Source organism: Muscardinus avellanarius (assembly GCF_963383645.1).
Source record: "Muscardinus avellanarius genome assembly, chromosome: 17".
In the NCBI taxonomy this organism is placed as follows: Eukaryota; Metazoa; Chordata; class Mammalia; order Rodentia; family Gliridae; genus Muscardinus; species Muscardinus avellanarius.
Genome location: NC_137803.1, coordinates 49,168,464 through 49,193,135, shown reverse-complemented (window position 1 = coordinate 49,193,135; position 24,672 = coordinate 49,168,464). Strand labels below are relative to the sequence as shown.

Below are 24,672 nucleotides of genomic sequence, written 5' to 3'. Positions count from 1 at the left end.
GCTTTCTACTTCTCTAGCATAGGACCACCCACTGCCCTTTATTTTTAATCAATAAATGTGTACAAATGTCTTATTAAAATTGGGTCATGCTATTTCATCATTAAGCATATTCCTATAAATAGTCCTTGTTAGCATAGTTTTTCTTTTGTGGGAAGAATAATTACTTGTAATTTTTTAAATCTACATAGTTGTTATTTATAATATTATAATTAACTTGAGAATGAGTTGTACAGATGTCCAAGTTCCTGACCTACTTTCCTAGTAGTATAATACAACATAACCTGTACATGTTTGTGCAGTGGGAAGTCATTGTAGCACATGGTTGGTACATATCCATTGGATTTGGACAGATTTGAGTTTGATTCTTGACTCCTTTTATAACTGAACAAGTCCATTCTGTAAAATGGGTATAACACTTCCTTTAAAATACCTTAAGGATTGGTTTATTTAAGGTACTTAATTAGTTCCCAGCCTTAAGTACTTAATAATTTGATATCTCTATCATCAGAGTAAAAATACCATTATTTCAACTCTAATTACTCATAGTAAATTTGAAATAGTAAAAATAGTAACCAATGATCTCCCCAGATTTTCACTTTAGTCTCATTTGAGTTTGTTATGTATTTCAGAGCTTTTGGATATATCCTTATTTGTAATCATCTTTTTTTTTTTTTTTTTGCGGGTCTAGGGAGGGAACCCAGGGGCATTCAACCTCTGAGCTATACCCCCTGACCTATTTTTTATTCTTTATTTTGAAACAGGGTCTCACTAACTTGCTGAGAGCCTCACTAAGTAGCTGAGGCTGGCTTCAAACCTGTGCGATCCTCCTGTCTCAGCCCACTATGCCCGGCTCTTGAAATAGTTTGATGATAGCCTCACTACCTCCTGAGATTGCCTTTGAACCTGCTCTTCTCTTCTATCAGCCTCCCAAGTACTGGGATTACAGGCGTGTTGCCCCCACACCCTGTCCTTCAGTATTTTGAAACAGGGTCTCACTAAGTTGCTGAGGGAATCCCTTAGTTGCTGAGACAGGCCTTGAACTTGCAATCCTCCTGTCTCAGCCTCCCAGGTACTGGGATCACAGTTGAGTGCCACCATGCCTGGCCTGATGGTGGTTCTTTTTAAAAGTAAAATTTAGAAGATTCAACTTAATGCCTTTAAAACATTCAGAAATGATCATTTTTACTGACAATAAATTGGAACGATTAGTTTCATAACTTTGTCTAAATACTAAAATTTCTGTTATGATAAGACAAAAGTTCCCTTTTCCATAAAAGCAGTGTTTGTAAAATTTATATATTATTACCCTGACCTTTGAAAGTTGACACTTTATATTCTCAGAAATCTTATAAAGTTTGGAAAAATCAGCAAGTACCAATTATCATTTTGAATGAATTTTTTTATTTTTTTATTTTTATGTGGAACATATTGAAAATGACATACATTCAGACTATGCTTGGTACCCTACTCCCCTTTTGCCTTCCCCCCTTCTCAACAATGAGTGTCCAGGTTAACCATGCTATATATACATGTTTATGTATATATATATTTATTTTTTATTTTTTATTTTTTGGTGGTACTGGGGATGTAACCCAGGGGCCTTCTACCTCCTGGTTACACTCCTAATTTTTTATATTTTATTTGGAAACAGGGTCTCTTAAACCAGCTGAGGCTGGCTTCAAACCTGCCCGATCCTCCTGTCTCAGCCTCCCAAGTGCGGGGATTACAAGCATGCGCCACCATGCCCGGCCTATATTTATATTTTTACACAAATTCGGATGTAGCTCCTTCATTAATCAACCTCAGCCTTCTTCCTCTCCTCTCCTTCCATTCTAGCTTTGCTGAGGTTTCCCCTCCATTGTCTGGAGTCCCTCTGGGATCCCCAGTGCTCCCTGGTTTGGGCATATTAGATAAAACCTAAGTCCCTTCTCTTTCTGTGCCTGGCTAATCTCACTTAACAATGTTCTCCAGGTCTTTCCATCTTCTTGGAAATGACATGATTTTGTTCTTTTTTATAGCTGAGTAGAATCCCATTGTGTGTATTTCCCATAATTTTGCAATCCATTCATCTGTTGATAGAGACCTTGGTTGGTTCCATATTTTGGCTATTACATATTGTGCTGCTATGAACATGGGTATGCCTATGTTACTGTAAGAACCAGTTTTGGCTGATCTTTTTTGTTTGTTTTGTTTTTTCTGTGTTACTGGGATTAGAACCCAGGGACATTCTACCTCTGAGCTACACCCCCAGCCCTATTTTTTAGTCTTTTTTATTTTTGAAACAGGGTCTCACTGAGTTGCAGAGGGCCTCACTAAGTAGCTGAGGCTGTCCACGAACCGCGATCCTCCTGTCTTAGCCTATTGAATGCTGGGATTACAAGCTTGTGCCACCATGCCAGCTTGAACCAAATATTTATCCAGAAACCTAATGGCTTGGAGGGAAGGTAATTAAAATTTAATACTGAAAGCCATGTGTGGTGATGCATGCTTGGATCACGCAGGTTTGAAGCCAGCTGTGCTAGCTTAAGAGACCCTCTGTTTCCAAATTTTAAAAATATAAAGAAAAATAGGTCTGGGAGTGTAGCCTGGAGGTAGAAGGGCTTCCAGGAACCCCAGTACCACCAAAAAGTAAATAAACAAGCAAATAAATAAATAAATAAAATTTACTACCCCCCTGCCCTCTTTTTTATTCTTTATTTTGAAATAAAGGTCTTAGGGTCTCACAGAGTTGCAAAGGGCCTCACTAAGTACTTGAGGCTGGCTGCAGACTGCAGTCCTCCTGTCTCAGCCTCCCAAAAACTGGGATTGCCAGCCTGCGCCACCACGCCTAAATCTTGTGTTGTGATTTTGAAATGGTGTGTCACTAAGTTAGTGAGTCTCTCTGCTTGCGGAGGCTGTCCTCAAACTTGCCACTTTCCTGTCTCAGACTCTCAAATACTGGAATTATCGCCATGCATCACCATGTCCGACTGTTTATTTAGTTTTACTCGTGCATTATAATTATACACAATTTTGGGGTTTCTTGGGATATATTTGCACATGCACATTACATAATTTGGTTGACTTAATTCCCCTGTACATTCCCTCTGGGATTGTAAAGCATTAATTATTTTGTCTGTTAGAGATCCCTAGATTATAAAGGATCTCTCCTTTTCCCCATTAACAATACTTTCAGATAGTTGTGTGATGTTATTGATTTGACATTAACATCAATTTTGAAATGATGACCAGATTTAAAATGGTTCAATTTTAAAAATTTTAGACGTTATGATGGTGTGAAAGTCAAATGCATTCACTAGAAATCATATTTCATATTTTGATTTTGTCTTTTTTTATCTTATATCTTATTTTGTGGTCTGATATTTTCTTGCAATGTTGGCCAGCAGCAATGAAGAACCTGCCATTGGATTACAGGGTAAACAAGCGATGCCCTACGGTGTGTGGCTGAGGTGCGAGGTTACCCTATTGTAAATTGAGGGGCACCTGTATAAATTATGGGGTATCAGCATATAGTTTTACTTTAGATACTTTTTTTTTTTTTTTTTTTTTTTTTTTGCTGAACTAGGAGTGGAACCCAGGGGCATTTTACCTCCAAGCTACACCCCCAGTTCTATTTTTTATTCTTTATTTTGAAACAGGGTCTCACTGAATTGCAAAGGGCCTCACTAAGTAGGAGCTGAGGCCATCCTTGAACCTTGTTCCTCCTGTCTCAGCCTCCCTAATGTTGGAATTACAAGTGTGCGCCACCACGCCCTGCTTATAAGTGAATAAGCAAGTGAATCTTTCTGAGAACATTTAATTTTTTTAGTTGACCTGAAAAATGACGATACTTCTGTAAAAAGTAGTTGGCAGTACTAAATCAGTTACATGGCACTTACAGTACTTGTGTCCTAGTGTGTTATACCTAAAATACGATTCACTAGCTAGACAACATGCAAAAGTTATCCTGTAGATATGTGGACACTCTCTAGGAACAGGATATACTGCTATTGTGCATAATTTTAATTCTTGAGGATAAGAGAGAAAAGGGCTTTTGGAATCCTTAGCAATAATTTCTTCCCTTTTTTTGCCTTTTGTGGTACTGAGGATTAAACCCAAGGGCATTCAATCTCATCTCTGGGCCACACAAACACCCCATTTGATTCTATTTTTTTATTTTGAAACAAGGTCTTACTAAGTTGCAGAGGGCCTTGCTGAGTTGCTTAGGCTTGTGGCATACCTGCAACCCTGCCGTCTTAGCCTCAGTACTGGGGTTACAGGCCTGTGCCACTGTGCTCACGCCTTTAGCAATCTTTTTTTTTTTTTTTTCCCCCTGTACAGTGGTTTGTATCCAGAGGCATTCTACCTCCAAGCTACACCCTCTACCCAGTTTTGTTTCTCATTTGGAAACAGGATTTCACTAGGTTGCTGAGGGCCTAAGTTGCCAAGGCTGGCTTGGAACCTGCCATCCTCCTGTCTCAGCCTCCCAAATACTGGGATTACAAGCACATGCCACCACATCTGGCTCTTTAGCAATAAATTTTAATAATTTAATTGAAAATCAAAATACCCATGATATTCTTCACAGAACTAGAAGAATCAGTCCTAAAATTCATATGGAATAACAAATGACCCAAAATAGCCAGAGCAGCTTTGAGCCAAAGAAACATCCTGGAGGCATCACAGGACCTGGTTCCAAATGGTACTATAGAGCCGGGCGTGGTGGGCACGCTTGTAATCCCTGAACTTGGGAGGGAGGATCGCACAGGTTCGAAGCCAGCCTCAGCTACTTAGGCTCTCAGCAGCTTAGTGAGACCCTGTTTCCAAATAAAGTATAAAAAAGGTTTGGGAGTATAGCCCGGAGGAAAGCCCCTGGGTTCCACCCATAGTACCACCAAAAAAACAAACAAACAAACAAACAAATTGTTCTATAGATCGTAGTAACAGAAATTGCTTGGTATTGGCCCAACTACAGACACATGGACCAGTGGCATAGAAGATACAAAGACAAATCCTCACACATATAGCCAGCTGATATTTGACAAAGGTGCCAAAAACATACACTGGAAAGCCGGGCATGGTGCACGCTTATAATCCCAGCATTCTGGAGACTGAGACAAGGCGGATCATGGTTCACAGACAGCCTCAGTTACTCAGTGAGGACCTTTGCAACTCAGTGAGACCCTGTTTCAAAATAAAGAATATAAAAATAAGGGGAGGGATGTAGCTTGGAGGTACAATGTCCCTGGGCTCCATCCCCAGTGCCGTAAAAACAATACAAACAAACAAAAATATATGCTAGAGAAAAGACATCCTTCTCAACAGTGTTGAGAAACTGTATCCCTTACCTCGTCAGATTAGTGATTTCTTTTAGCTTCCTCTTTTCTCTTTAATGTGGCGCATGCTTGTAATCCCAGCATTCAGGAGGCTGAGACCAGAGGATCGTGGCTCGTGGACAGCCTCAGCTACTTAGTGAGGCCCTCCACAACTTAGTGAGACCCTGTTTCAGAAATAAAGAATAAAAAAACAGGACTGGGGGTGCAGCCCAGAGGTAGAATGCCCCTGGGTTCTATCCCCAGTACTGAAGAAAAGAAAAAAAGAAAGAAAGAAAAAAAATCTAGAGTTACCTACATTCTATCATATTTTTATAATGGTATTTTTGTTACTTTCTTTTAGTATGTTTATACAATTATAAATGATCCACAAATTTCATTGACATAAATAACTCATCTCTGTGTTGTTGAACATGTTTAGTTTTTTTTTTTTATGGTACTGGGGTTCCTGGAAGCCCTTCTACCTCCGGTTTACACTCCCAGACCTATTTTATATTTTTATTTGGAAACAGGGTCTCCTAAGCCAGCGCACGCGGCTGGCTTCGAACCTGTGTGATCCTCCTGTCTCCACCTCCCAAGCACGGGGATTACAAGCGTGCACCACCATGCCCAGTGAACATGTTTAGTTTTTTATGTCATGTTGTACAAGCCTATTTGTTGTTTTTTGTTGTTGTTGTTGTTTTGTTTTGCTTTGGTGGTACTGAGGGTGGAACCCAGAGGCTTTCTACCTCCGGGTTATACTCCCAGACCTATTTTATATTTTTATTTGGAAACAGGGTCTCACTAAGTTGCTGAGAGCCTCACTAAGTAGCTGAGGCTGGCTTCGAACCTGTGCGATCCTCCTGTCTCAGCCTCCCAAGCGCAGGGATTATAAACGTGCGCCCCCATGCCCAGCTTTGTAGAAGCCTATTTGTAATTACATCTTTGAGTCATGGGTCTTTTTTGAAATTTCAGAAATAGAATTGGAGGGTCAAATGGGATATTTATTATTAAATTTAAAAATACCTGTTGCCAGTCGCTATCTCTCTGAATTGAACTAGTTTATGTTACTACAGTGGTGTATGAAAGCATCTCTTTAATTGTGTGTGTGTGTGTGTGTGTGTGTGTGTGTGTGTGTGTGTGTGTGTGTGTGTCTATCTGTCTCTGTCTGTCTAAGGATTGAACCCAGAGGCATTTTACCTCTGAGTTACGCTCCCAGCCCTATTTTATTTTTTATTTTGAAACAGGGTCTTGATAAGTTACTGGGGCTGGCTTCAAACCTGGCTATACCCCCAGCCCTATTTTTTTATTCTTTATTTTGAAACAGGGTCTCACTGAGTTTCAAAGGGCCTCACTAAGTAACGGAGGCTTTTCACGAACCACGATCCTCCCATCTCAGCCTCACAAATGCTGGGATTACAAGTGTGCGCCACCACGCCCAGCTGGTACTGAGTATTGAACCCAGGGGCATTCTACCTCCAAGCTTCATCCCAATCCGTTTAGCTGCAGGCTGGCTTTGAATCTGAGCTATCTCGGCTTCCCAGATACTGGGAGTACAGGCATGAGTGACCATACCCAGCTGTCCAGTTGTGTTTTAGTTATCTGAGGTCTTACATCATTTTTTTCTTTCAAAGCACCTTAGTTATAGGTAGCTTAATGATGAGGTTATGCTGAAAGATTTGTTTTTTAAGTTGTCCAGCTTTAAGATGAGTCTTAAGAGTTTTTAGGCCTGGTGTGATAGCACACGCCTGTAATCCCAGTACTTGGGAGGCTGAGACAGGAGGATCACAGGTTCAAGGACAGCCTCAGCAAGTAGTTAGACTCTCATCAACTTAGTAAGACCTATTTCCAAAGAAGAAATAAAATTGGGGTGGTTATGTAGCTTAATGATAGAATGCCTTTGGATTCAACCCCCAGTACCACAAAACACAAAGAAATATTTTCAGTATCCCAGGAAGCATTTTTTGAAACCCTATGTTTATATGCATGCTTCTTTTATAATTTAGATTAATACTACTCTAAGTTAAGTTCCCACATTGCCAGTTGTTATTACACAGATTCCCTAATGCTCTTCCAGTAGTGTTTGTTTCAACCTCTTATGCAGCTTTTTGTTTCCCTCTTTAGTGATTTAAAAAAGCATTAGTTGCTTATTGCATAGGATTACCTGTAAAAAGTATCAGTCAGGTAGTAGAGGGTTTTCCAAAATAATAGAAAGTGTTTATTATCAAACTACTGTTTTTGTTAGTTCATTACTAAATATACCTTTCCATCGTTTAAAAGACAATTTCTCTGTGCAATTTGACCAGTTTGGATGTTCAGATTTTCAATTAATGTTACCTCTAAAAACCCAGGTTCCATGAAAAACGATGAATATGCCTTAGGTATACTTGCTATATCATTAGAATTCCCACTGACGCCTTTCCACCAAGAATTCCATTGACTATTAAATGGAAGAGTAAACATAAGTTGACTTTGAATGTTTTTTGAACTCGTTCTTTTGTTTTGACTCATCAGTAGATGCTGGGTGTTTTTGGTGTGGGGGGTTGTTGAGATACAGTTAATTCAATAGCAGTCCCTACCTTACACCTCTGGCAGCCACTCACCTACTTTGAGACTGTAGATTTGCCTATTCAAAATGGACATTCATATCATCCAGATGGTAGCTATAATATGTGGCCTTTTGGTTGGGCTTTCTCTTAGCATAATGTTTGCATGATCCATCCATGTTGTAGCAGTAACAGTATTATCTCATTCCTGGTCCTGGTTTGGGTTGAATAATACTCCGTTGTGTGAATACTGTATGACGTTTTGTTTACCACTCATTAGCTAATGGACATTTAGTTGTTTATAATTTTTGGCTATTATGAACAGTGCTGCTGTGAGCATTCACATGTAAGTTTTTGTGTTTACATGTGTTTATTTCTCTTGGGGTATATCTCTAAAAGTAGAATTTCAAGCCGGGCGTGGTGGCGCACGCTTGTCATCGCAGCATTCGGGAGGCTGAGACCGGAGGATCACGGTTCACGGACAGCCTCAGCTACTTAGTGAGGCCCTCAGCAACTCAGTGAGACCCGGTTTCAAAATAAAGAATAAAAAATAGGGCAGAGGGTGTAGCTTAGAAGTTGAATGCCCCTGGGTTCCATCCCCAGACCTGCAAAAAAAAGTAGAATTTCAGAGTCCAGTGGTAACTTCATGTTTGATATGTTAGGAAAATATCTGCTTGATTTAGTGTAGAATGTGTGATACAGGAAGATTTTAGTTATTAATGTAAAGGACACCTTGGGAATACTGTGTGTGTGTGTGTGTGTGTGTGTGTGTGTGTGTGTGTGTGTGTGTTCATGTAAATTTAACCTGGTATTACACGTAAGTGGGCCATTGAGCTGTCTGTCCATGACAGTGTAAAGATGAATCCTGTGGATTTTTTCTTTTTTACTTCACTCAGTAATCTGATTTCCAGTGTTATTTCTTATGTGTTCACTGCTGTGGACAGTACTTTCAGTGCTTGCATTTGGTTTCACTAATTAGAGATTTTAACAAAATCAGTTAGTCTTCATCTGCTAGAGTCAGTCATATAGCAAATAAAGCATGTGGTTTTCCCTTTGGAGATTAAGTAAGTAAAGTTAATGTTGATTAAATCATCAGTTTTAGAAATAGAGTGATAAGGTAGATTAATCCTATTAATTGGATTTTTATGCTTTTTACATATTCATTTGGCCATTAGCTTATAGAGTCTTCTCAACTGGGGGCAGTACCTACTCGTGGGGTCATTTGGACTTGTGTGGACTGTTGGTTTTCACACGGCATTTGGTGGCTGGTGCAGTGTGAGGGGGTGGATCTGCCCAATTAAATCTATTCAGAATTCTAATAACACTCGCATTGAGAATACATATACTATTGAATTAGCCAAATTCTGGATCTTAGAGGGTTTTTTTGTTTGTTTGTTTTTGCAGTACTAGGGATTGAACCCAGGAACATTCTACCTCCAAGCTGTACCATTTTTCATTTTTTAAATGGGGTCTCACTAAGTTGCAGAGGTCCTTACTAAGTAGCTGAGGCTGGCTGCGAACCTGTGATCCTCCTGTCTCAGCCTCCCAAGTACTAGGATTATAAGCATGTGCCATTAGAATACAAGCATGTGCCATTAGCATGGCTATTAGGATATCTTTTTTTTTTTTTTTTTTTTTTTTTTTTTTTTTTTTTTGTGGTACTAGGAGGTGGAACCCAGAAGCTTTCTACCTCCAGGCTATACTCCCAGACCTATTTTTATATTTTACTTAGAAACAGGGTCTCACTAAGTTGCTGAGAGCCTCACTAAGTAGCTGAGGCTGGCTTCGAACCTGTGCGGTCCTCCTGTCTCAGCCTCCCAAGCGCGGGGATTAAAAGCGTGCACCACCACGCCCGGCTTATTAGAATATCTTTAATGAAACCTTTTCATTTATAAGGAATCTTGCACATGAATATTGGAGTAAACTTTTTGTGTTTTTGAATATAGAGTTTTAATATCTCAAAATTTTCAGACTTTTATATCAGAGTACACCAGACCATAAAGAATACTAACCACATCCTGTTGGAGAAATACTTTGAGAAAAAGATGACTTTGAAATCTCAATTTTAAATTTAATTTAAAAATCAAATGAACTTTGCGGGGTTTTTTTAGATTGAGATAAAATTTATATACAATAAGATGTAGTTTTAGTTGTAACTACTACTCCAAATCCAGATATGAAACACTTCTCTGACTCCCAGAATGCTCCATGACATCCTTTACTATCCCCAACTGCTTTTTTGTGGTACTGGGGATTGAACCCAGAAGCATTCTACCTACATCTTCAACCCTATTTTTTTTACTTTTTATTTTGAAACAGGGACTCACTGAGTTGCAGAGGGCCTCACTAAGTAGCTGCGGCTGGCTGTGAACCTGTGATCCTCCTGTCTCAGCCTCCCAGGTACTGAGATTATAAGCCTGTCCCGCTATGCCCAGCTTATCCCCAAGTGTTGAATCATAGGATGGGTGTACGTATGACTTTACAAGAGACTCTGAAATGTTTTCCATCAGGTTGTACCACCTCACACTTCCTTTAGCAATGTACTATTATTAATTCGATACTGAGAATGGAACCCAGGGGCATTCTACCTTCGTACTACAACCCCAGCCCTATTTTTTATTATTTTGAAACAAGGGCAAGGTCTCACTGAGTTAGTTGCAAAGGGCCTCCCTAAGTAGCTGAAGCTGTCCGAGAACTGCCGCGCTCCTCCTGTCTCAGCCTTCCAAATGCTGGGATTACTAGCGTGGGCCACCAAGCCTAGCTGAGAGGTTTTAATTTTGAAAAAGCCCAATTAACTTTTTAAAAAATTATTAGTTATTTTTGTATCCTAAAATAAAACTAGTTATACCCTGCGGTTGCAAATATTTTTTGTATGCTTTTTTTTTCTAAAGGTTTTCTAGTTTTAGCCTTTTCATTTTAGAGAATTTTGTTGTTTCAAATCTCTAGTACCTTCCTCCCTTTTTTATTTTGAAACAGGGTTTGATCTGTCTTGATGTAATTTTTGTCTGTAGTGTGAGATGGGGTTGTAGTTTTTCTTCATATACCCCATTATTCTGCAAATGGTGAGAATCTACTGCACGTGCCTGTAATATCGGTACTTAGAAGGCTGAGATAGGATTGCGGGTTTGAGACCATTCTGAGCAACCTAGCAAGAGTCTCTTTCCACATTCAAAAAATAAAAAGGGCTGAGGTGTAGCCTGGCAGTAGAAGACCCCTGGGTTCTACCCCCAGTATCGTGGCAGGGGTGGGAGGGTTAAAAGAAAAAGTAACAAGTTACTGCCTTTTGGTGTTGGCTGTTTATTTAGCTGTGTGCCATTGTATAGTTAGTGGGGTGCTGCGCTTTCTCACTGTTGAGAGTGTCAGAAAAAATACCAGTTTGAATAAATCCTATCTAGTGATAGCCTGGTGGGATGGGAGTGAGGAGAAGAGGTACAAAAGTTGTCAGAGAGCTGGGTAATGCTCGTGAACAAGCCATCAGAGGACTTCTTCCAGATTTACTTGGCTTAAAGTTAAAAATGACACTGGAATTTTGAACTAGAAAATCCAGTGCCCATAACATGACTTAATTTTCAATGTTTATTCATATATATGATGTTCTTGGGTGACACTAGACACATGCCATCCTGAAGACGTTGATTGGATACCAAAGACTATCAAATATTTTCAGGTGCAGCCTTTCCCTGTCAGTGAGTGGTAAGTTGGAGGCAGTGCACTGACCTGAAGGAATGTAGTGGCGGGGAGAACAGAGTGCTACTGAGGTGCAGAGGGGTGCACCTCGTCTAGACCCGGGGTGAGCTTGTGCTCGTTGGCATTGGGGAAGCACGAGCTGAGTCCTGAAGAACCAAGGTGAGGTGACATAGGATAGCACAGAGGGATTGGAGAACAGCGTTCCAGGAGGAGAGCGGGAGAAAAGCATTCATCCCCTGAGCAATGGAAGGGATGAGGGAGAAGATGGGGGGGGGGCTACAGTTATAGTTGTCTATGTTTATATATGTTATGCTTGGATTTTAGGCTTTTTTCAGTAGGAGAGATTTTTAGTGAGATTGTTTCTTTTGAAAAATCATTTGCAGTAGCTGGACATAGTAGCACACTCTTGTATTCCCAGTACTTGAGAGGCTGAGACAGAGGATCACAGGTTCAAGGTCAGCCTTAGCTACTTAGGCTCTCTGCAGTTTAAGAATAGCCGGGCGGGCATGGTGGTGCACCCTTGTAATCCCAGCATTCAGGAGGCTGAGACAGGCGGATCGCAGTTACTTGTGGACAGCCTCAGCTATTTAGGCCCTCTGCAACTTAGTGAGAACCTATTTCAAAGATAAAGAATACAAAATAGGACAGGGGGTGTGGCTCAGAGGTCGAATGCCCCTGAGTTTCATCCCCAGACCCACCAAAAAAAAAAAAAAAAAAGAATAAAAAATAGGGCTGGGGATATAGCTTGAAGGTAGAGTACCTCTGGGTTCAATCCCCAGTACCTAAAAAAAAAGGGGGGGGGGAATGTTTGCAAAGCAGTATATTAACACCCGATATAGCGAGTTCTTTTTTCTTTTTTTTTTTTTTTTGCGGGTGTGGGGTTGGAACCCAGGGGCATTCAACTTCCAAGCTACACCCCCTGCCCTATTTTTTATTCTTTATTTTGAAACAGGGTCTCACTGAGTTGCGGAGGGCCTCACTAAATAGCTGAGACTGTCCACGAACCGCAATCCTCCAGTCTCAGCCTCCCAAATGCTGGGATTACAGGTATACGTTTAGTTTAGATTGTAGAAGATACTGGAAGTAAAAATGTAGAAAGAAGATGATTTTGAAGCTGTCGAGGTGAATTGTCGACTGGCAGGTACACTACAGAGGAAAGGCCAGCCAGTTTTCTGGCATTAGACACACAGGGTGTTACCATCCCTTGAAATAAAGGGGAAAGGAAGAGAAGGAATAATGGTTCAGAACATGTTAAATTTGGAATACCTGTAGTATATTCATTTGCAGACTTCATTAGAAAAATTGAACAATGGGGTTTGGGATTTAAGAGTGTTCTGTATGAGATAAGGATTGGGAGGGGGTCATTGGCATATGACAACTAGTATATTTGTAGGTTTTAGAATTACAGAACTAGAATTAGAACTCAAAGCCCATACGTACATGTTACATTGGTCTATTTACTTCTTTAAGATTGTACAGATACTTAGAAGTGAGAGGATCCTCGGGCAGAAGGTCTAGGGCATTGCAGTGTTGTCTCTTCTGAAGTCACTCAAAAGGAACCAACTGAAGGTGGTCCCGGGATCTGCTGCCGCAGGAGTTGTGCTTTCGGCCAGCAGAGGGCAGTCCGTGCTGACGCTTAGCAGCGTCTACTGTGTGTTCCCTGAAGCTCGCCTTGTGTTTTGAATATATGCTCTTAGTGTTCTTGTTCGCTGAGCCAGGCATCCAGGGTGCTTTTATTAATCTTGCTTCTGGGTCTTATAAAGAGCCCAGGTTTTGTCTGGAGCCAGATCTTTATTTTCTTCCCTATTTTTCATGCCTCAGCCTCGTTTCCTCAAAGTTTGAAAGGACTCGAGCCAGCCGTTTAGGAGCTGTCTGTTGGTACAATATTGAGACTTAATATAATCTGGGTAGAGTCTGAGAAATGTAGTGAATCTTTTTTCTCTATTAAAAATGCCCCAGGCTTTTTGCTTGGTTAAACATTCAGATTCAGAGACATGTTTTGTTTTCTTAGTCTTAAGATTCAGAGAACAGAATGAAAGAGGTTGGCTTTTAGTTTCTAGAGACAGTATTGATAAGGCTTTATAAAAGTAGTAAGCTCTTCTACTCTTTGATGGAAGGGGTGTAAGAAAAATTTTGTGCCCCTGGATACATCCACCTGCCACGTCTGGAATGCCCACTCATCTACTGTTGCACTCCAGGCTCCACTGAAATTCAGAACGCTTTTTGAGAGGAACGAGATAAGTGTGACCATATTAATCATTTTTCTTATATTAGCTAGCTAGTGATTTAACAAGAACTTAAAAGATAGAGCATGAACAGAAAGATGTAGCTGGTTTTAATTGGAGGTTGCGAGAAAAGGTCTGGAGCTAGAATTACACTCTTTTGTGCGCAGACCTTCAGTGCCTGCCAGCTGGCTCAGAAATTCATTGTGAAAGTAAAGACCACCATCGCCGTAGCGCACACTGTGGCCAGGCACGGTGCTTGTTCAGGCCGACCTTGGCAGTGCTCCCTGTTACTGCCCCTCCTTGGCAGACCAGGAGACTGAGGCTCAGAGAAGTCAAGGAGTCTGTCTGAGATGCTCATGGAATGAACAACCCGTGCCGGCCACGTCGCTGCCCCACGCAGTCCTTTTTCCTTAGTACGTGCCCAGTAACCCTCATAATTTTGAACTGAAGCGTAGACCAGCATGAAGCTAGGTGCTTGGATCGTGACTCTTGAAAACAGGCCCAGAGGAAGTCAGAAGCCTCAGAGGTTTCATGAAGCCTTTGTTTCCGCTTCTCCCTTAGTAGAGCAGATTACCTAAGGCAATGTGGAAAAGAAGTAGAAAAGTTTAAAAGTTTTACTCTACAGCCAGGCATGGTGGCTGATACCTGTTAGTTCTGTACTTGGGAGGCCGAGACAGGAGGATCACAGGTTTGAGACCAGCCTTGACAACTAGCAAGACTCCCAGCAACCTAGTGATACCATTTCAAAAACAACAAGTAAGAGAGAGTGTAGCTGAGAAGCGGAATGCCCTGGTTTCAATCCCTAGTGCTGCACGCGCACGCGCACACGCGCAGGTACGCACGAGTTTTACTTCACAATATTGGCTCTATGAAGTTGATGGTATAAAATTCGGATTGCTGGTTGTTACTTAATGTCATTCTTTTGTCAGTGTGTGTAGGTTGCGCTGGGGGTGCTGGGGATTGAGCCCAGGGGCATTCTACCTCCTAGCTACACCTCCAGCCCTATTTTTTTTTTAATTTTTTATTTGGAAACAGGGTCTTGCTAGGTTGCCGATAGCCTCACTAAGTTGCTCAGGCTGGCTTTGAACCTGCAGTCCTCCTATCTCAGCCTTCCCGAGTACTGAGATTACAGGGATGTGCTACCGTGCCTGGCTACTTCATGTCATTCTTACCACGGTATTATTTCTCTGAAATTGGTAACTAATGATATTTTTTTTCTTAGAAGAGCAAACTAGTTCCTAAAAAGTTCTAGTAGAAAAATAGAAATTTGGTCAGTGGTATACTTAAACAAAATAGCAAAGGCTAGTAATTTCATTGATCTGGCAGAGTTACAATATGTTAACATTTGGGTTTGGTAAGGCTTCTAAGGATATCTATTATTTATTAGATAAGTGAATTATTTCTTTCATCTTCCATTTGACCCTTTTTTTTTTTTTACCCAGAATGTTTAATCTGGGTAAAACATTCTTAATCTGGATGATTCAGATTAAGAAATATTCTTACTGAGCGTGGTTACGTATGCTTGAAATTGTGATACTTGAGAGGCTGAGACAGGAGGATCGCAGGTTCACAGTCAGCCTCAGGTATTTAATGAGGCCCTCTGCAACTTAGACTCTATTTCAAAGTAAAGAATAAAAAATAGGCCCGGCAGTGTAGCTTGGAGATAGAATGCCCCTGTGTTCCATCCCCATGCAAAAAAGGAAAAAAAGAAAAAAGTGTGTGTGTGTGTGTGTGTGTGTGTGTGTGTGTGTGTGTGTTCTCATGTAGAATGCAGAGTGTGAAACCCCTCTATTTCAGAAATAAGCATTGTATTGTGACAACAACCTGCTTTTTCTTTTTGCAAACTTATCTTCTAACTGTGTTAATGTTCTTTGGTGTTCACAGTGTAGAGTGGCCACAAGTAAGTCCTAATCAACTTTGGGGAAAAGATTGGATGGGATGGAGGAGAATTAAAACTACTGATGGGAAGGCAGGACTGGTGTTCATGGCCCTAAGTTTTCAGTGCATGTTCTCCTCCCTTCACTAAATAATTGAGAAGTAACTGATTATTCTGGCCAGGACATTGTGAAACTCACAAGTCAGAACTGTAGACTTCCCCCCATCATAACAGGGGAATAAAAATGTTAGGCATCTATTTTGTATCCAGGTTTAAGAAAGATTGACTTTCTAAGTCAGTCACTGCTTGGATGAAGAGAAGGCTATCACCTTGGTGAAGTTGTGAATTATGAAAGACATTTCTGTTGGGTTGCTGACTGTCCCTTGGGGTTTGTTTCATTTATAACATTGCCTCGGGCCTTCTGCCGCATCCTGTTGGAATGACCTCCTTTTCAACCCTGCGCTGGCAGCTGTAATATGGCTCTTTCCCCCCATCCTTCAAAGCTTGTCACATGACAGGCGTGAACTGTGACCTCTTTGTTTCTTAACCCAGATATTTGGATTTCTACCTTTTTTTCATATTGAACAATATGCCTTATTTTCTTTCCCTTTCTCTCTTGCTTTTCTTTTTGTTTTGTACTCAGATCAGATTTTTTGCAGCAATTTAATTTTTTAAGTAGAAATATAACACTAATGATGAAAGACAAATTTTTTAAGCTCACTGGATTTTCACAGTGAGAACACCGCCATGCAGACTATAGTCAGACCAGGAAGGAAGAAACCAGAACTTAAGAAAAGCACTCTCCCCTTCTAGAGACTCCTCAGCTCCTCAAGGAAGTCCCTGGCCTGACATAGCTTTGCCTGTTTGGGGGACTTGGAAATGGAATCCTATAGTTTTAATTCCTTCATGTCAGAGTCTTTTCTTCCAATTTTATTTTAAAACAGAAATGTGTAGACATCAATATTGAGGAAGCAGTCTTACTAGTGTCGAATTTCGTTAAGGTTTTAGTGACGTGGGAACTTCCATTGGTTCTGTTTTGAACTGGTAAATTCAATTAATATTGTTGATGATCTGTATTGTTCTTTGTACTTTGTTTAAGCTGTAAAGGGGACAATGTGATGGTGGTGAAAGAAGGTAACAAATTACTATCGAGCAGTCTCAAGTATTTTAACACATAAGAGTTCCTTCAGTATGGGCAGGTCGACCCATTTGAAATGAATCTTCACAGATGAATAGATGGGCTTGCATGGCCCCGTGCCGCCCTCGACCCGTTGGCAGAGGACCGATGTCGCTGGAGTTGAGATGCTTTTGTAAGGGAGAAAAGGGATGTGCGGCTGGAGGGAGGCGGCATGGTGACTGTGTGCCTGATACGGCTGATGATGCAGTACCGTGATTAACAGATTAGAAATGGAGCCTCAGCTCAGCCTCATGTGACCTTGAACAAACTGCTTCACCTCCTAAGCTCACATTCCTCGTTTGATAAGTGGGGACGGCACTCAAAAATAACTTCCTGCAATGCTGTATGAAAAAAGAGATATAATATGTGAAAAGTGCTTAAGACACTTCTTAACACTTAGCAAGTTACCAAGTAGCTACCCTGGATGGTAAGAAACAGTGGAAGGTTTTGACACCTTAGCATGTGGGGTCTGAACTAAACCAGGCTGTTTTGTTTTGTTTCGTTTTGGTGGTCCTAGGATTCCTGAAAACCCTTCTATCTCCGGGCTACGCTCTCAGACGTATTTTATATTTTTATTTGGAAACAGAGTCTCTTAAGGCAGCTCGGGGATTACAAGCATGCGCCACCACGCCCGCCCCAGACTTTTATTTTTATTTTCACTATTGACATACAAAAGACTACACATACCTAAGGTCTACAATCTGATCGATTTTTTATGGATGCATGTGCCTCTGAAGAGGATAGTGGGCACTTTTGTATTAGTATTGATGGGCTTAAGAACTATTCTTTATTTTAAACTGTTTCTTCTTTTATTCTCTTCAGGGCTTAAAGGACAACCTTCTTCCTTCTGGGACATCCACCAAACAGTTGCTGCGTCCAAGAATCACAAGAATCTGCCTCAGGGACTTGATATTCTGTATGGAGCAGGAAAGGGAAATGAAGTATTCCCGAGCCCTGTACCTCGCCCTGCTGAAGTAACCACGCTCCATCCAGAGCCTTGCTGCTTACAGCCAAAGAAGACACCGAGAGCGTCACGCGCTGTCCTGAACGCTCACATCCTGGAAAAGAATCTCCAATATGGAAGACCACTGTTTACATATGCAAGCTTTTATTAAATCTTACCTATACATCTCGTAAGGTTCTTACAGACTAGAACTGAGCTTTGACTTCTGAAAATTAGTTATGGAGTCTACTTTACATAGAAGTAGCACCTGCCTGTCTCTGTGTAATTACAGCAGGTTAAGGCTCTGTTTGTTATTCCCTGCTTTATTTGCCAAACTAACACCGAGGTATATTTCCCTAACGCAGCCTGCATTGAAGTTCAGGAGAACAGAAGAGTCGTCAGTTTCCAAGAAAAATGCATTTCATTTTCTCCTGAGCCTGTGAGAGCTCAGGTTTCTGGGCTGGAGTCACGCTGCTGGGCTGTGAAGGCGGCACCTTCTGGAGTTGAGAGTGGGGACTGTGGTGAGGTTGGCTGAGCCCCGGTGTTGTCGCAACAGGCTGCGCCCGAGGGTGCTGATTCCTGACTCATCTCCCCGTGCATTGCTTCCTGTACCAGGGGAGGGAGCCTTTTTGTCAGGGAAACCCTAAAATTGAAGCTGCTGCCAATATACCTCATTGAAAAAGTGGACAAGGTAGAACATACCAGGAGGGAATGATAAGGCATTGAGTTCAGACTGACGAAAACAAAAACACGTGCTGCTGCTGCTTCTGAGGAGGGAGGTGGAGGGAGCCCCAGAACAGCTGGCACGTGCTTTGCTGAGGGAAAAGAATCACAGCCCAACCAAGAAGGAAAACGTAGCAAACATTTTGGAATTACAAAATTTCAAAGGAAGTTTTTTGTTTTGTGTTGTTTTAAATCACCAGAAGGCTGGGTTTTGTAGTTCCTTCTCTTGTAAAATTTTTAGTTACTGTAAGTTTTAAGCATCTTGGTGCATTTAGAAAACCATAATTAACGATTAGAAATTTTAAACAGTAGTTCTCCCTTTTGGATTCTTTACTTCAAAAGTACTGTCAGCATCTCACTCTTGGGTATCTTGGCTCTAAATGTGAGGCGCACGTTGTATATATATCCCTCTGAGGGAAACGCTGATGAACAAAGCTAACCCACTTTTTTTGGTTGTTTTTAATTCCACCAATGTGGATTATAGCTGCCAAAAAATAATAGCAGTCATTAGAATTATATATGAAAAGAAGCTTAAATCCTCCAAAGGTTTAAAACACGGGGAATGCTGTGCTTCTTAGAGAAGGAATTCAGGGGAGAACAGCCCGCACGTTGCCCTTGGTGTGCCCGCCACTGGGACTGTTATGGCCACATTCTGCATTACAGCAAGATTTAAGTTGGCCACAGTTTTTGTTCTAGCAAGTTATTATGTGAAGTGCTACAAATTATGTATATGTTTAAGAGTACTTTAAGAAGAGATCTATGCCCAAAATTGGTTTTGTATATTTAAATGCTTACCTTTATTTTTTGTAAAGTACAGCATATTTCCACATTTGTGTAATCTTACTGATCAGATGTTTAAAATTATTTCAAATACTTCATTAAAATAATTATTTTATTATAAGAATAACTTTGCTCATTGTCTTCAGTAGCCATTTTTTCATTAGTTGCCAGTCAAGGAGTCAAATCTGCTGAGCATGGCCTCTTTCTTGGCTCTGATATTACTTATTTTGGGGTGTGGGCACCTGGGTTCCAGAACCTCGCTTCAGATCCAAGTTACTATATCACTTTCTTTTAAATAGTTCTTAATTTGCATGCTATTTGACTCACAAACAGCTACGCATATTCATTACAAAAGCTTTTCTTGGCCCATCAAGGCTTTCTTCCTAAGATTCTATTTTTCAAAATTATTCATATAGTGTGTGTGCGTGTGTGTGTGTGTGTGTGTGTGTGCGCGTGTGTGTTACTAGGGGTGTAACCCAGGAGCTTTTCTACCTCCAGGCTATACTCCCAGACCTATTTTATATTTTATTTGGAAACAGGGTCTCACTAAGTTGCTGAGAGCCTCACTAAGTAGCTGAGGCTGGCTTCGAACCTGTGCGATCCTCCTGTCTCAGCCTCCCAAGCGCTGGGATTATAAGTGTGCGCCGCCACGCCTGGCTTTTAGTATGTATTTTTAAACTTTGTGTTATGAAGTATATCCCACACACAAAAGAACAAGCGTACCCAAGTTTCTTCCACTCAGCTTGTAAAATGGTAGCCTTTATCTACAGGTACATCTTCTTTGACACATTGGTATTGCTAGTGTTTTAATTCATGAAAATCTACATTCCCCAACCCCCAGGGCATTCTAGGACTCGGAGCTACACCCCCAGCCCTATTTTTTATTCTTTATTTTGAAACGGTCTCACTGAGCTGCGAAGAGCCTAAGTAGCTGAGGCTGTCCTCAGACCGTGATCCTCCTGACTCAACCTCCCGAACGCCAGGATTGCAAGTGTGCACCACCACGCCCAGCTTAAAGCCAGCGTCTGCTAAAACCTGCCTTTTAGCTCAACTTTCTTTTGTAGGACTTTTGGCAGTATTCTAGTTATGTCACGGTCACAGCGGAGAACATGAGCGCTGTTAGGCTTCTTTTCTAGGGAAATAATGGGACCAAGACCTCAGGCTGATTAGACTGGACTTTGTCCGTTTGGTTGTATAATGAATCAACTAAGTGTTTTATAAAATTTTGTCTTCAATTAATACTCAGTTATTCTGCAGGAGATAAAAGGATATTGTTACATGTATGTACATGACCTAGTAGAAAGTTTGGGTTGTAAGCTTTCATATCAGATGCTTTCATATGCCTCTACACTGAAACATCCGTGTGTGTGTGTGTGTGTGTGTGTGTGTGTGTGTGTTACTGAGGATTGAACCCAGGGGCATTCTACCTCTGAGCTACACCCCCAGACCTATTTTATATCTTATTTGGAGACAGAGTCTCACTAAGTTGCTCTAAGCCTCACTAAATTGCTGAGGCTGACCTCAAACCTGTGATCCTCCTGTCTCAGCCTCCCAAGTGCTGGGATTACAAGCGTGTGCCACCATGTGCAGCTCATAATGTACATTTGATAGCATCTTTTTCTGATTCCTGTAAACATCTTTTAGCATTTTCATAGGTATTTTAGTTGTATTGCATTGGTACCTTAGCTTTTTCATGGAAGTTGTTTCACTAGAAATTGGACTTTAGTAGAGTATATTTTTGGGGAAGGGGACTGAGAAACCACTGTGCAGACAAGAAACAGGTGCTCACCTCCATTCATAGAATCGCAGTTTCTGTCACTTTGCCATGCTGAATATTAAGGAAAGAAAACTGTTCCAAGAAACTCATTTGAAGACTTGGGACTTTGCTGGTAAACCATGATGAGAACAAAATTAATGACAGCTCTTCTTTATTTTTATTTTTATTTTTATTTTTTTGGTGGTACTGGGGTTCCTGGAAGCCCTTCTACCTCCGGGCTACACTCCCAGACCTATTTTATACTTTTTTATTTTTGGAAACAGGATCTCTTAAGCCAGCGCGGCTGACTTCGAACCTGCGCGATCCTCCTGTCCCCGCCTCCCAAACATGAGGATTACAAGCGTGCGCCACCACGCCCGGCTGATGACAGCTCTTCTTTAAAATAGAATGCTGTATCCGGGCGTGGTGGTGCACACTTGTACTCCTAGCATTTGGGAGGCTGAGACAAGATGATCTCAGTTTGTGGACAGCCACAGCTACGACTTAGTGAGGCCCTTGGCAACTCAGTGAGACCCTGTTTCAAAATAAAGAATAAAAAATAGGGCTGAAGTTGTAGTTCGGAGGTAGACTGCCCCTGGGTTCCACCCCCAGAACTGCAATCAAGTAAAATATAATGCTGAGTTGAGGTCCTTCGCAGCCGTCCCCCTGGAGTAGACGGCGCGGAGGCAACTTGCCTATGGGAAGAGAACACCCTGGTTTCCCACCTTGGTCCTACCTCTTACCAGAGTGAAACTTTGGACAAATCGCTTATCCATATTATCATGTTCTCGTCTGTAATAGTACCTTGCCTGTGAGGTGCTTGTGAGAATTTAATGGTCATATGTAAAGAGCATAGACAGTGATCACGTGGTAACACTATATAGTAGTAATGCTTGTTGTTATTTCATAGGTTTTAAATTACATAGCTCCTCTTCCTGCCCAAGTAAGTAAATAAATATTTAAAGAGTTATATTCTGGCCCTGGCGGAGGGAGGGGGGGGTCGAACCCTATTTGTTTATTTTGAAATGGTGCTCAGTTGCTGGGAGTCTCATTTTCTTGCTGGGGCATGTCTCAAACCTGTGATCCTTCTCCCACGCCCACCCTACAGATTAATTCTGATGCATGTCAGTAGCTGAATGTATGAACCTTAGTGTCTTATATAAATGTAAGATTATGCAAACTTATTTTGGGCATTGGGGGATGGGAGGCTAGCTGGAGAAAGGTATGACTAGTATAGAGGAACCATTTGACAGTAATTTTTTTTTTTTTTTTTTTACATTGGGGATTGAACATAGGGCATGTTAAACACACGCTCTAAGCTACACTACAAATTTTCAGAATCATTCTTTTTTTTTTTGGTGGTACTGGGGTTCCTGGAAACCCTTCTACCTCTGGGCTACACTCCCAGACTCATTTTATATCTTTAATTGGAAACAGGGTCTCTTAAGCCAGCGTGGCTGGCCTCGAACCTGCGCGATCATCCTGTCTCCACCTCCCAAGTGTGGGGATTACAAGTGTGCGCCACCACGCCTGGCAGAATAATTCTTATAGGTATTATTTCACCTTATAAGCTTCTTCCATTATTTCTAAATTTCTCTTTGAAAACATTATACACGTGGCTAGCATCCCAGCAGTATAAAGGGCATACCAAAGTAATTCTCTCACGCAGACCGTCCCAGGCCCTGCTCCCCTTCTGGGTTCGCTCAGGTCTGTCATCCAGACATAATCTACATGTAGCACATCATAGATTGCCCCCCTTGTTTGCACATGGCAGCACACTGATCTGTCGTCCTGTGCCATTTTCACAATCTCATTATTCTTGGTTTAGACCACTTTATAGGCCAAGAGTGCTGTGGTATTTTACTGTAATCTGTGGCAAAACACATAATTTTTTTCCTTGAGTTTAATCGCAGGTTTTCTTATTGTTTTTAAATTGTATTATTTCACTAGAATGAATGACACACTGAATGTGTCCGCAAGTTCCTCCATCAAAGAGTCATCAGGAAAAGCAAGGAAGGGAATGGAGATACGTGGGGAGAAGGAGGAAGAAGTCATCAGGGAGAGAGTGAGTGTTTCGCTGTAATCATAAAGTTTCTCTGGCAGCATCCTGTCGCCATAAACCACTAGTATGGAAACCACTTTGAATTTATGATCACTCCAACTTTTTTCCTTAAGACTTAACATTCCTCACTAAAAATAAATGAACAGATCAGAGTAGGAGTCATCTAACTTTGGCGTCCCTGGGTGTGATCCCTGGTGGGCTGCCTGTAACCCAAAAGACTCATTAGCAAACTTGTGAGAATCTCCGCACGCGAGGCACCGCGGGGGACAAAGATGTACATGGCCGTGGGTGACCTGGAAGTGCTCTCTGGGTAGCGATAGATTGTGTACGTGAACACTAGTACAGAGTGGCATCTGCTCTGCCCCAAGGAGTAGTGAATGGTGAACACAGTTTTTCATGAGATCCTGAGGAAAAAGATACTACTTCTAACCAGAATATTATGTTAAGTAAAAAAAATCTCACTTTGAAAAACAGTGGATAAGATTTTTTAGGTCATATTCTAGAGCCTTGTAGGCAAAAGATGAGAGGCCAAAAAAGTACAAAGGACATGGAGGGCAAGGAGGAGTGTATTTACTTTGATTGCTTATGATAGTGAGACAGGGAAGAAATGGCAGATGATTTTGGAAGAGCAAATTGGGGTAATTAATGTGTTTACACTGTCCAAAATTTTAAAAGTTTATCAGCATTTATGGTAAAGTCTTTTCTACCTAGTTCTAGGTAACTTCTTTGCCATTTATATTTCAAAGAAATTACAGAAAAGGAATCAGGACTGTCTTACGCTTTATACCTCCCTCAAAGATTTTCCCTCGATTATAAGAGCAGTGTATTCTCATTTTAGGGAAATTTGGAAAATAAAAATGTAAAGGAAATGAAACCATATGACATTGTTAAAATGGTGTGCATTTCTTTCTAATCTTTCTTTGCTAATTCTAGGTGTTTTGAACCAAACTGTTGACCAGCATCGAGTCCTCCCTGTGTCCCCGGAACATCCTAGGGGAGTGAGAAGAAGCCCAGTGAGACACCATGCGGAGGCCATGTTCCAGTCTGGACTTGTTTGAAACTATTTCAGCTTGCCTGTATGGGCGGAAAGAAAGCGTTCTTCTGGTCTATCATCACTAACAATGGGCCTCTACATGATAAGATCATGTGGGAGAAATAGTACCATAATTCTGTATAAATTGATGAACAAATCCAAAGCTAACATGAAAATGTAACTCTTAATGAGGTTTAGGCTGTAGGACTCAGAACTTTTCTTGTTTGTAGTGTGTGTGTGTTTAACTAGAGATTGAGCCCAGGGCATTTTACCTTCAACCTTCAACCTCCATGCCACCCTTGTTTTCAGACAGTCTTGCTAGGTTGCTGAGAGCCTGTAAGTTGCTGAAGCTGCTCTGATCTAGCTGTTATCTTCGCGTCTCCGCCTCCCAAGCACTCGGATGACTAGCATGCACCCCAACCTGGCTTCTTGTTTGTAATATTAAGAGACTTTGCCCGAAGCTGAAGGAAAGCAAAGGACTTTCTGGTTGGCTTCATGACAAAATGTTATGGCTTAGGCCTCTAATGCCCTAAATAGAAGGCTAAGGGGTCCCCAAGGAACCTTTAAACTTTC

General features: G+C 41.2%; 1 protein-coding gene across 4 annotated transcripts in view; it reads left to right on the top strand.

Annotated features, from left to right (window-relative positions):
* The window catches only part of TAF4B (TATA-box binding protein associated factor 4b), a gene marked incomplete at both ends in the record, with an annotated part of 134,242 nt that extends 116,462 nt beyond the window's left edge, over positions 1–17,780 (top strand). For all 4 annotated transcript variants that reach the window (XM_080714456.1, XM_080714457.1, XM_080714455.1 and 1 more), the window contains one exon: positions 17,625–17,780. In XM_080714456.1, the coding sequence (XP_080570582.1) occupies positions 17,625–17,780 (156 nt within the window). The remainder of the gene's footprint in view (positions 1–17,624) is intronic.
* Positions 17,781–24,672: the final 6,892 nt, after the last annotated feature.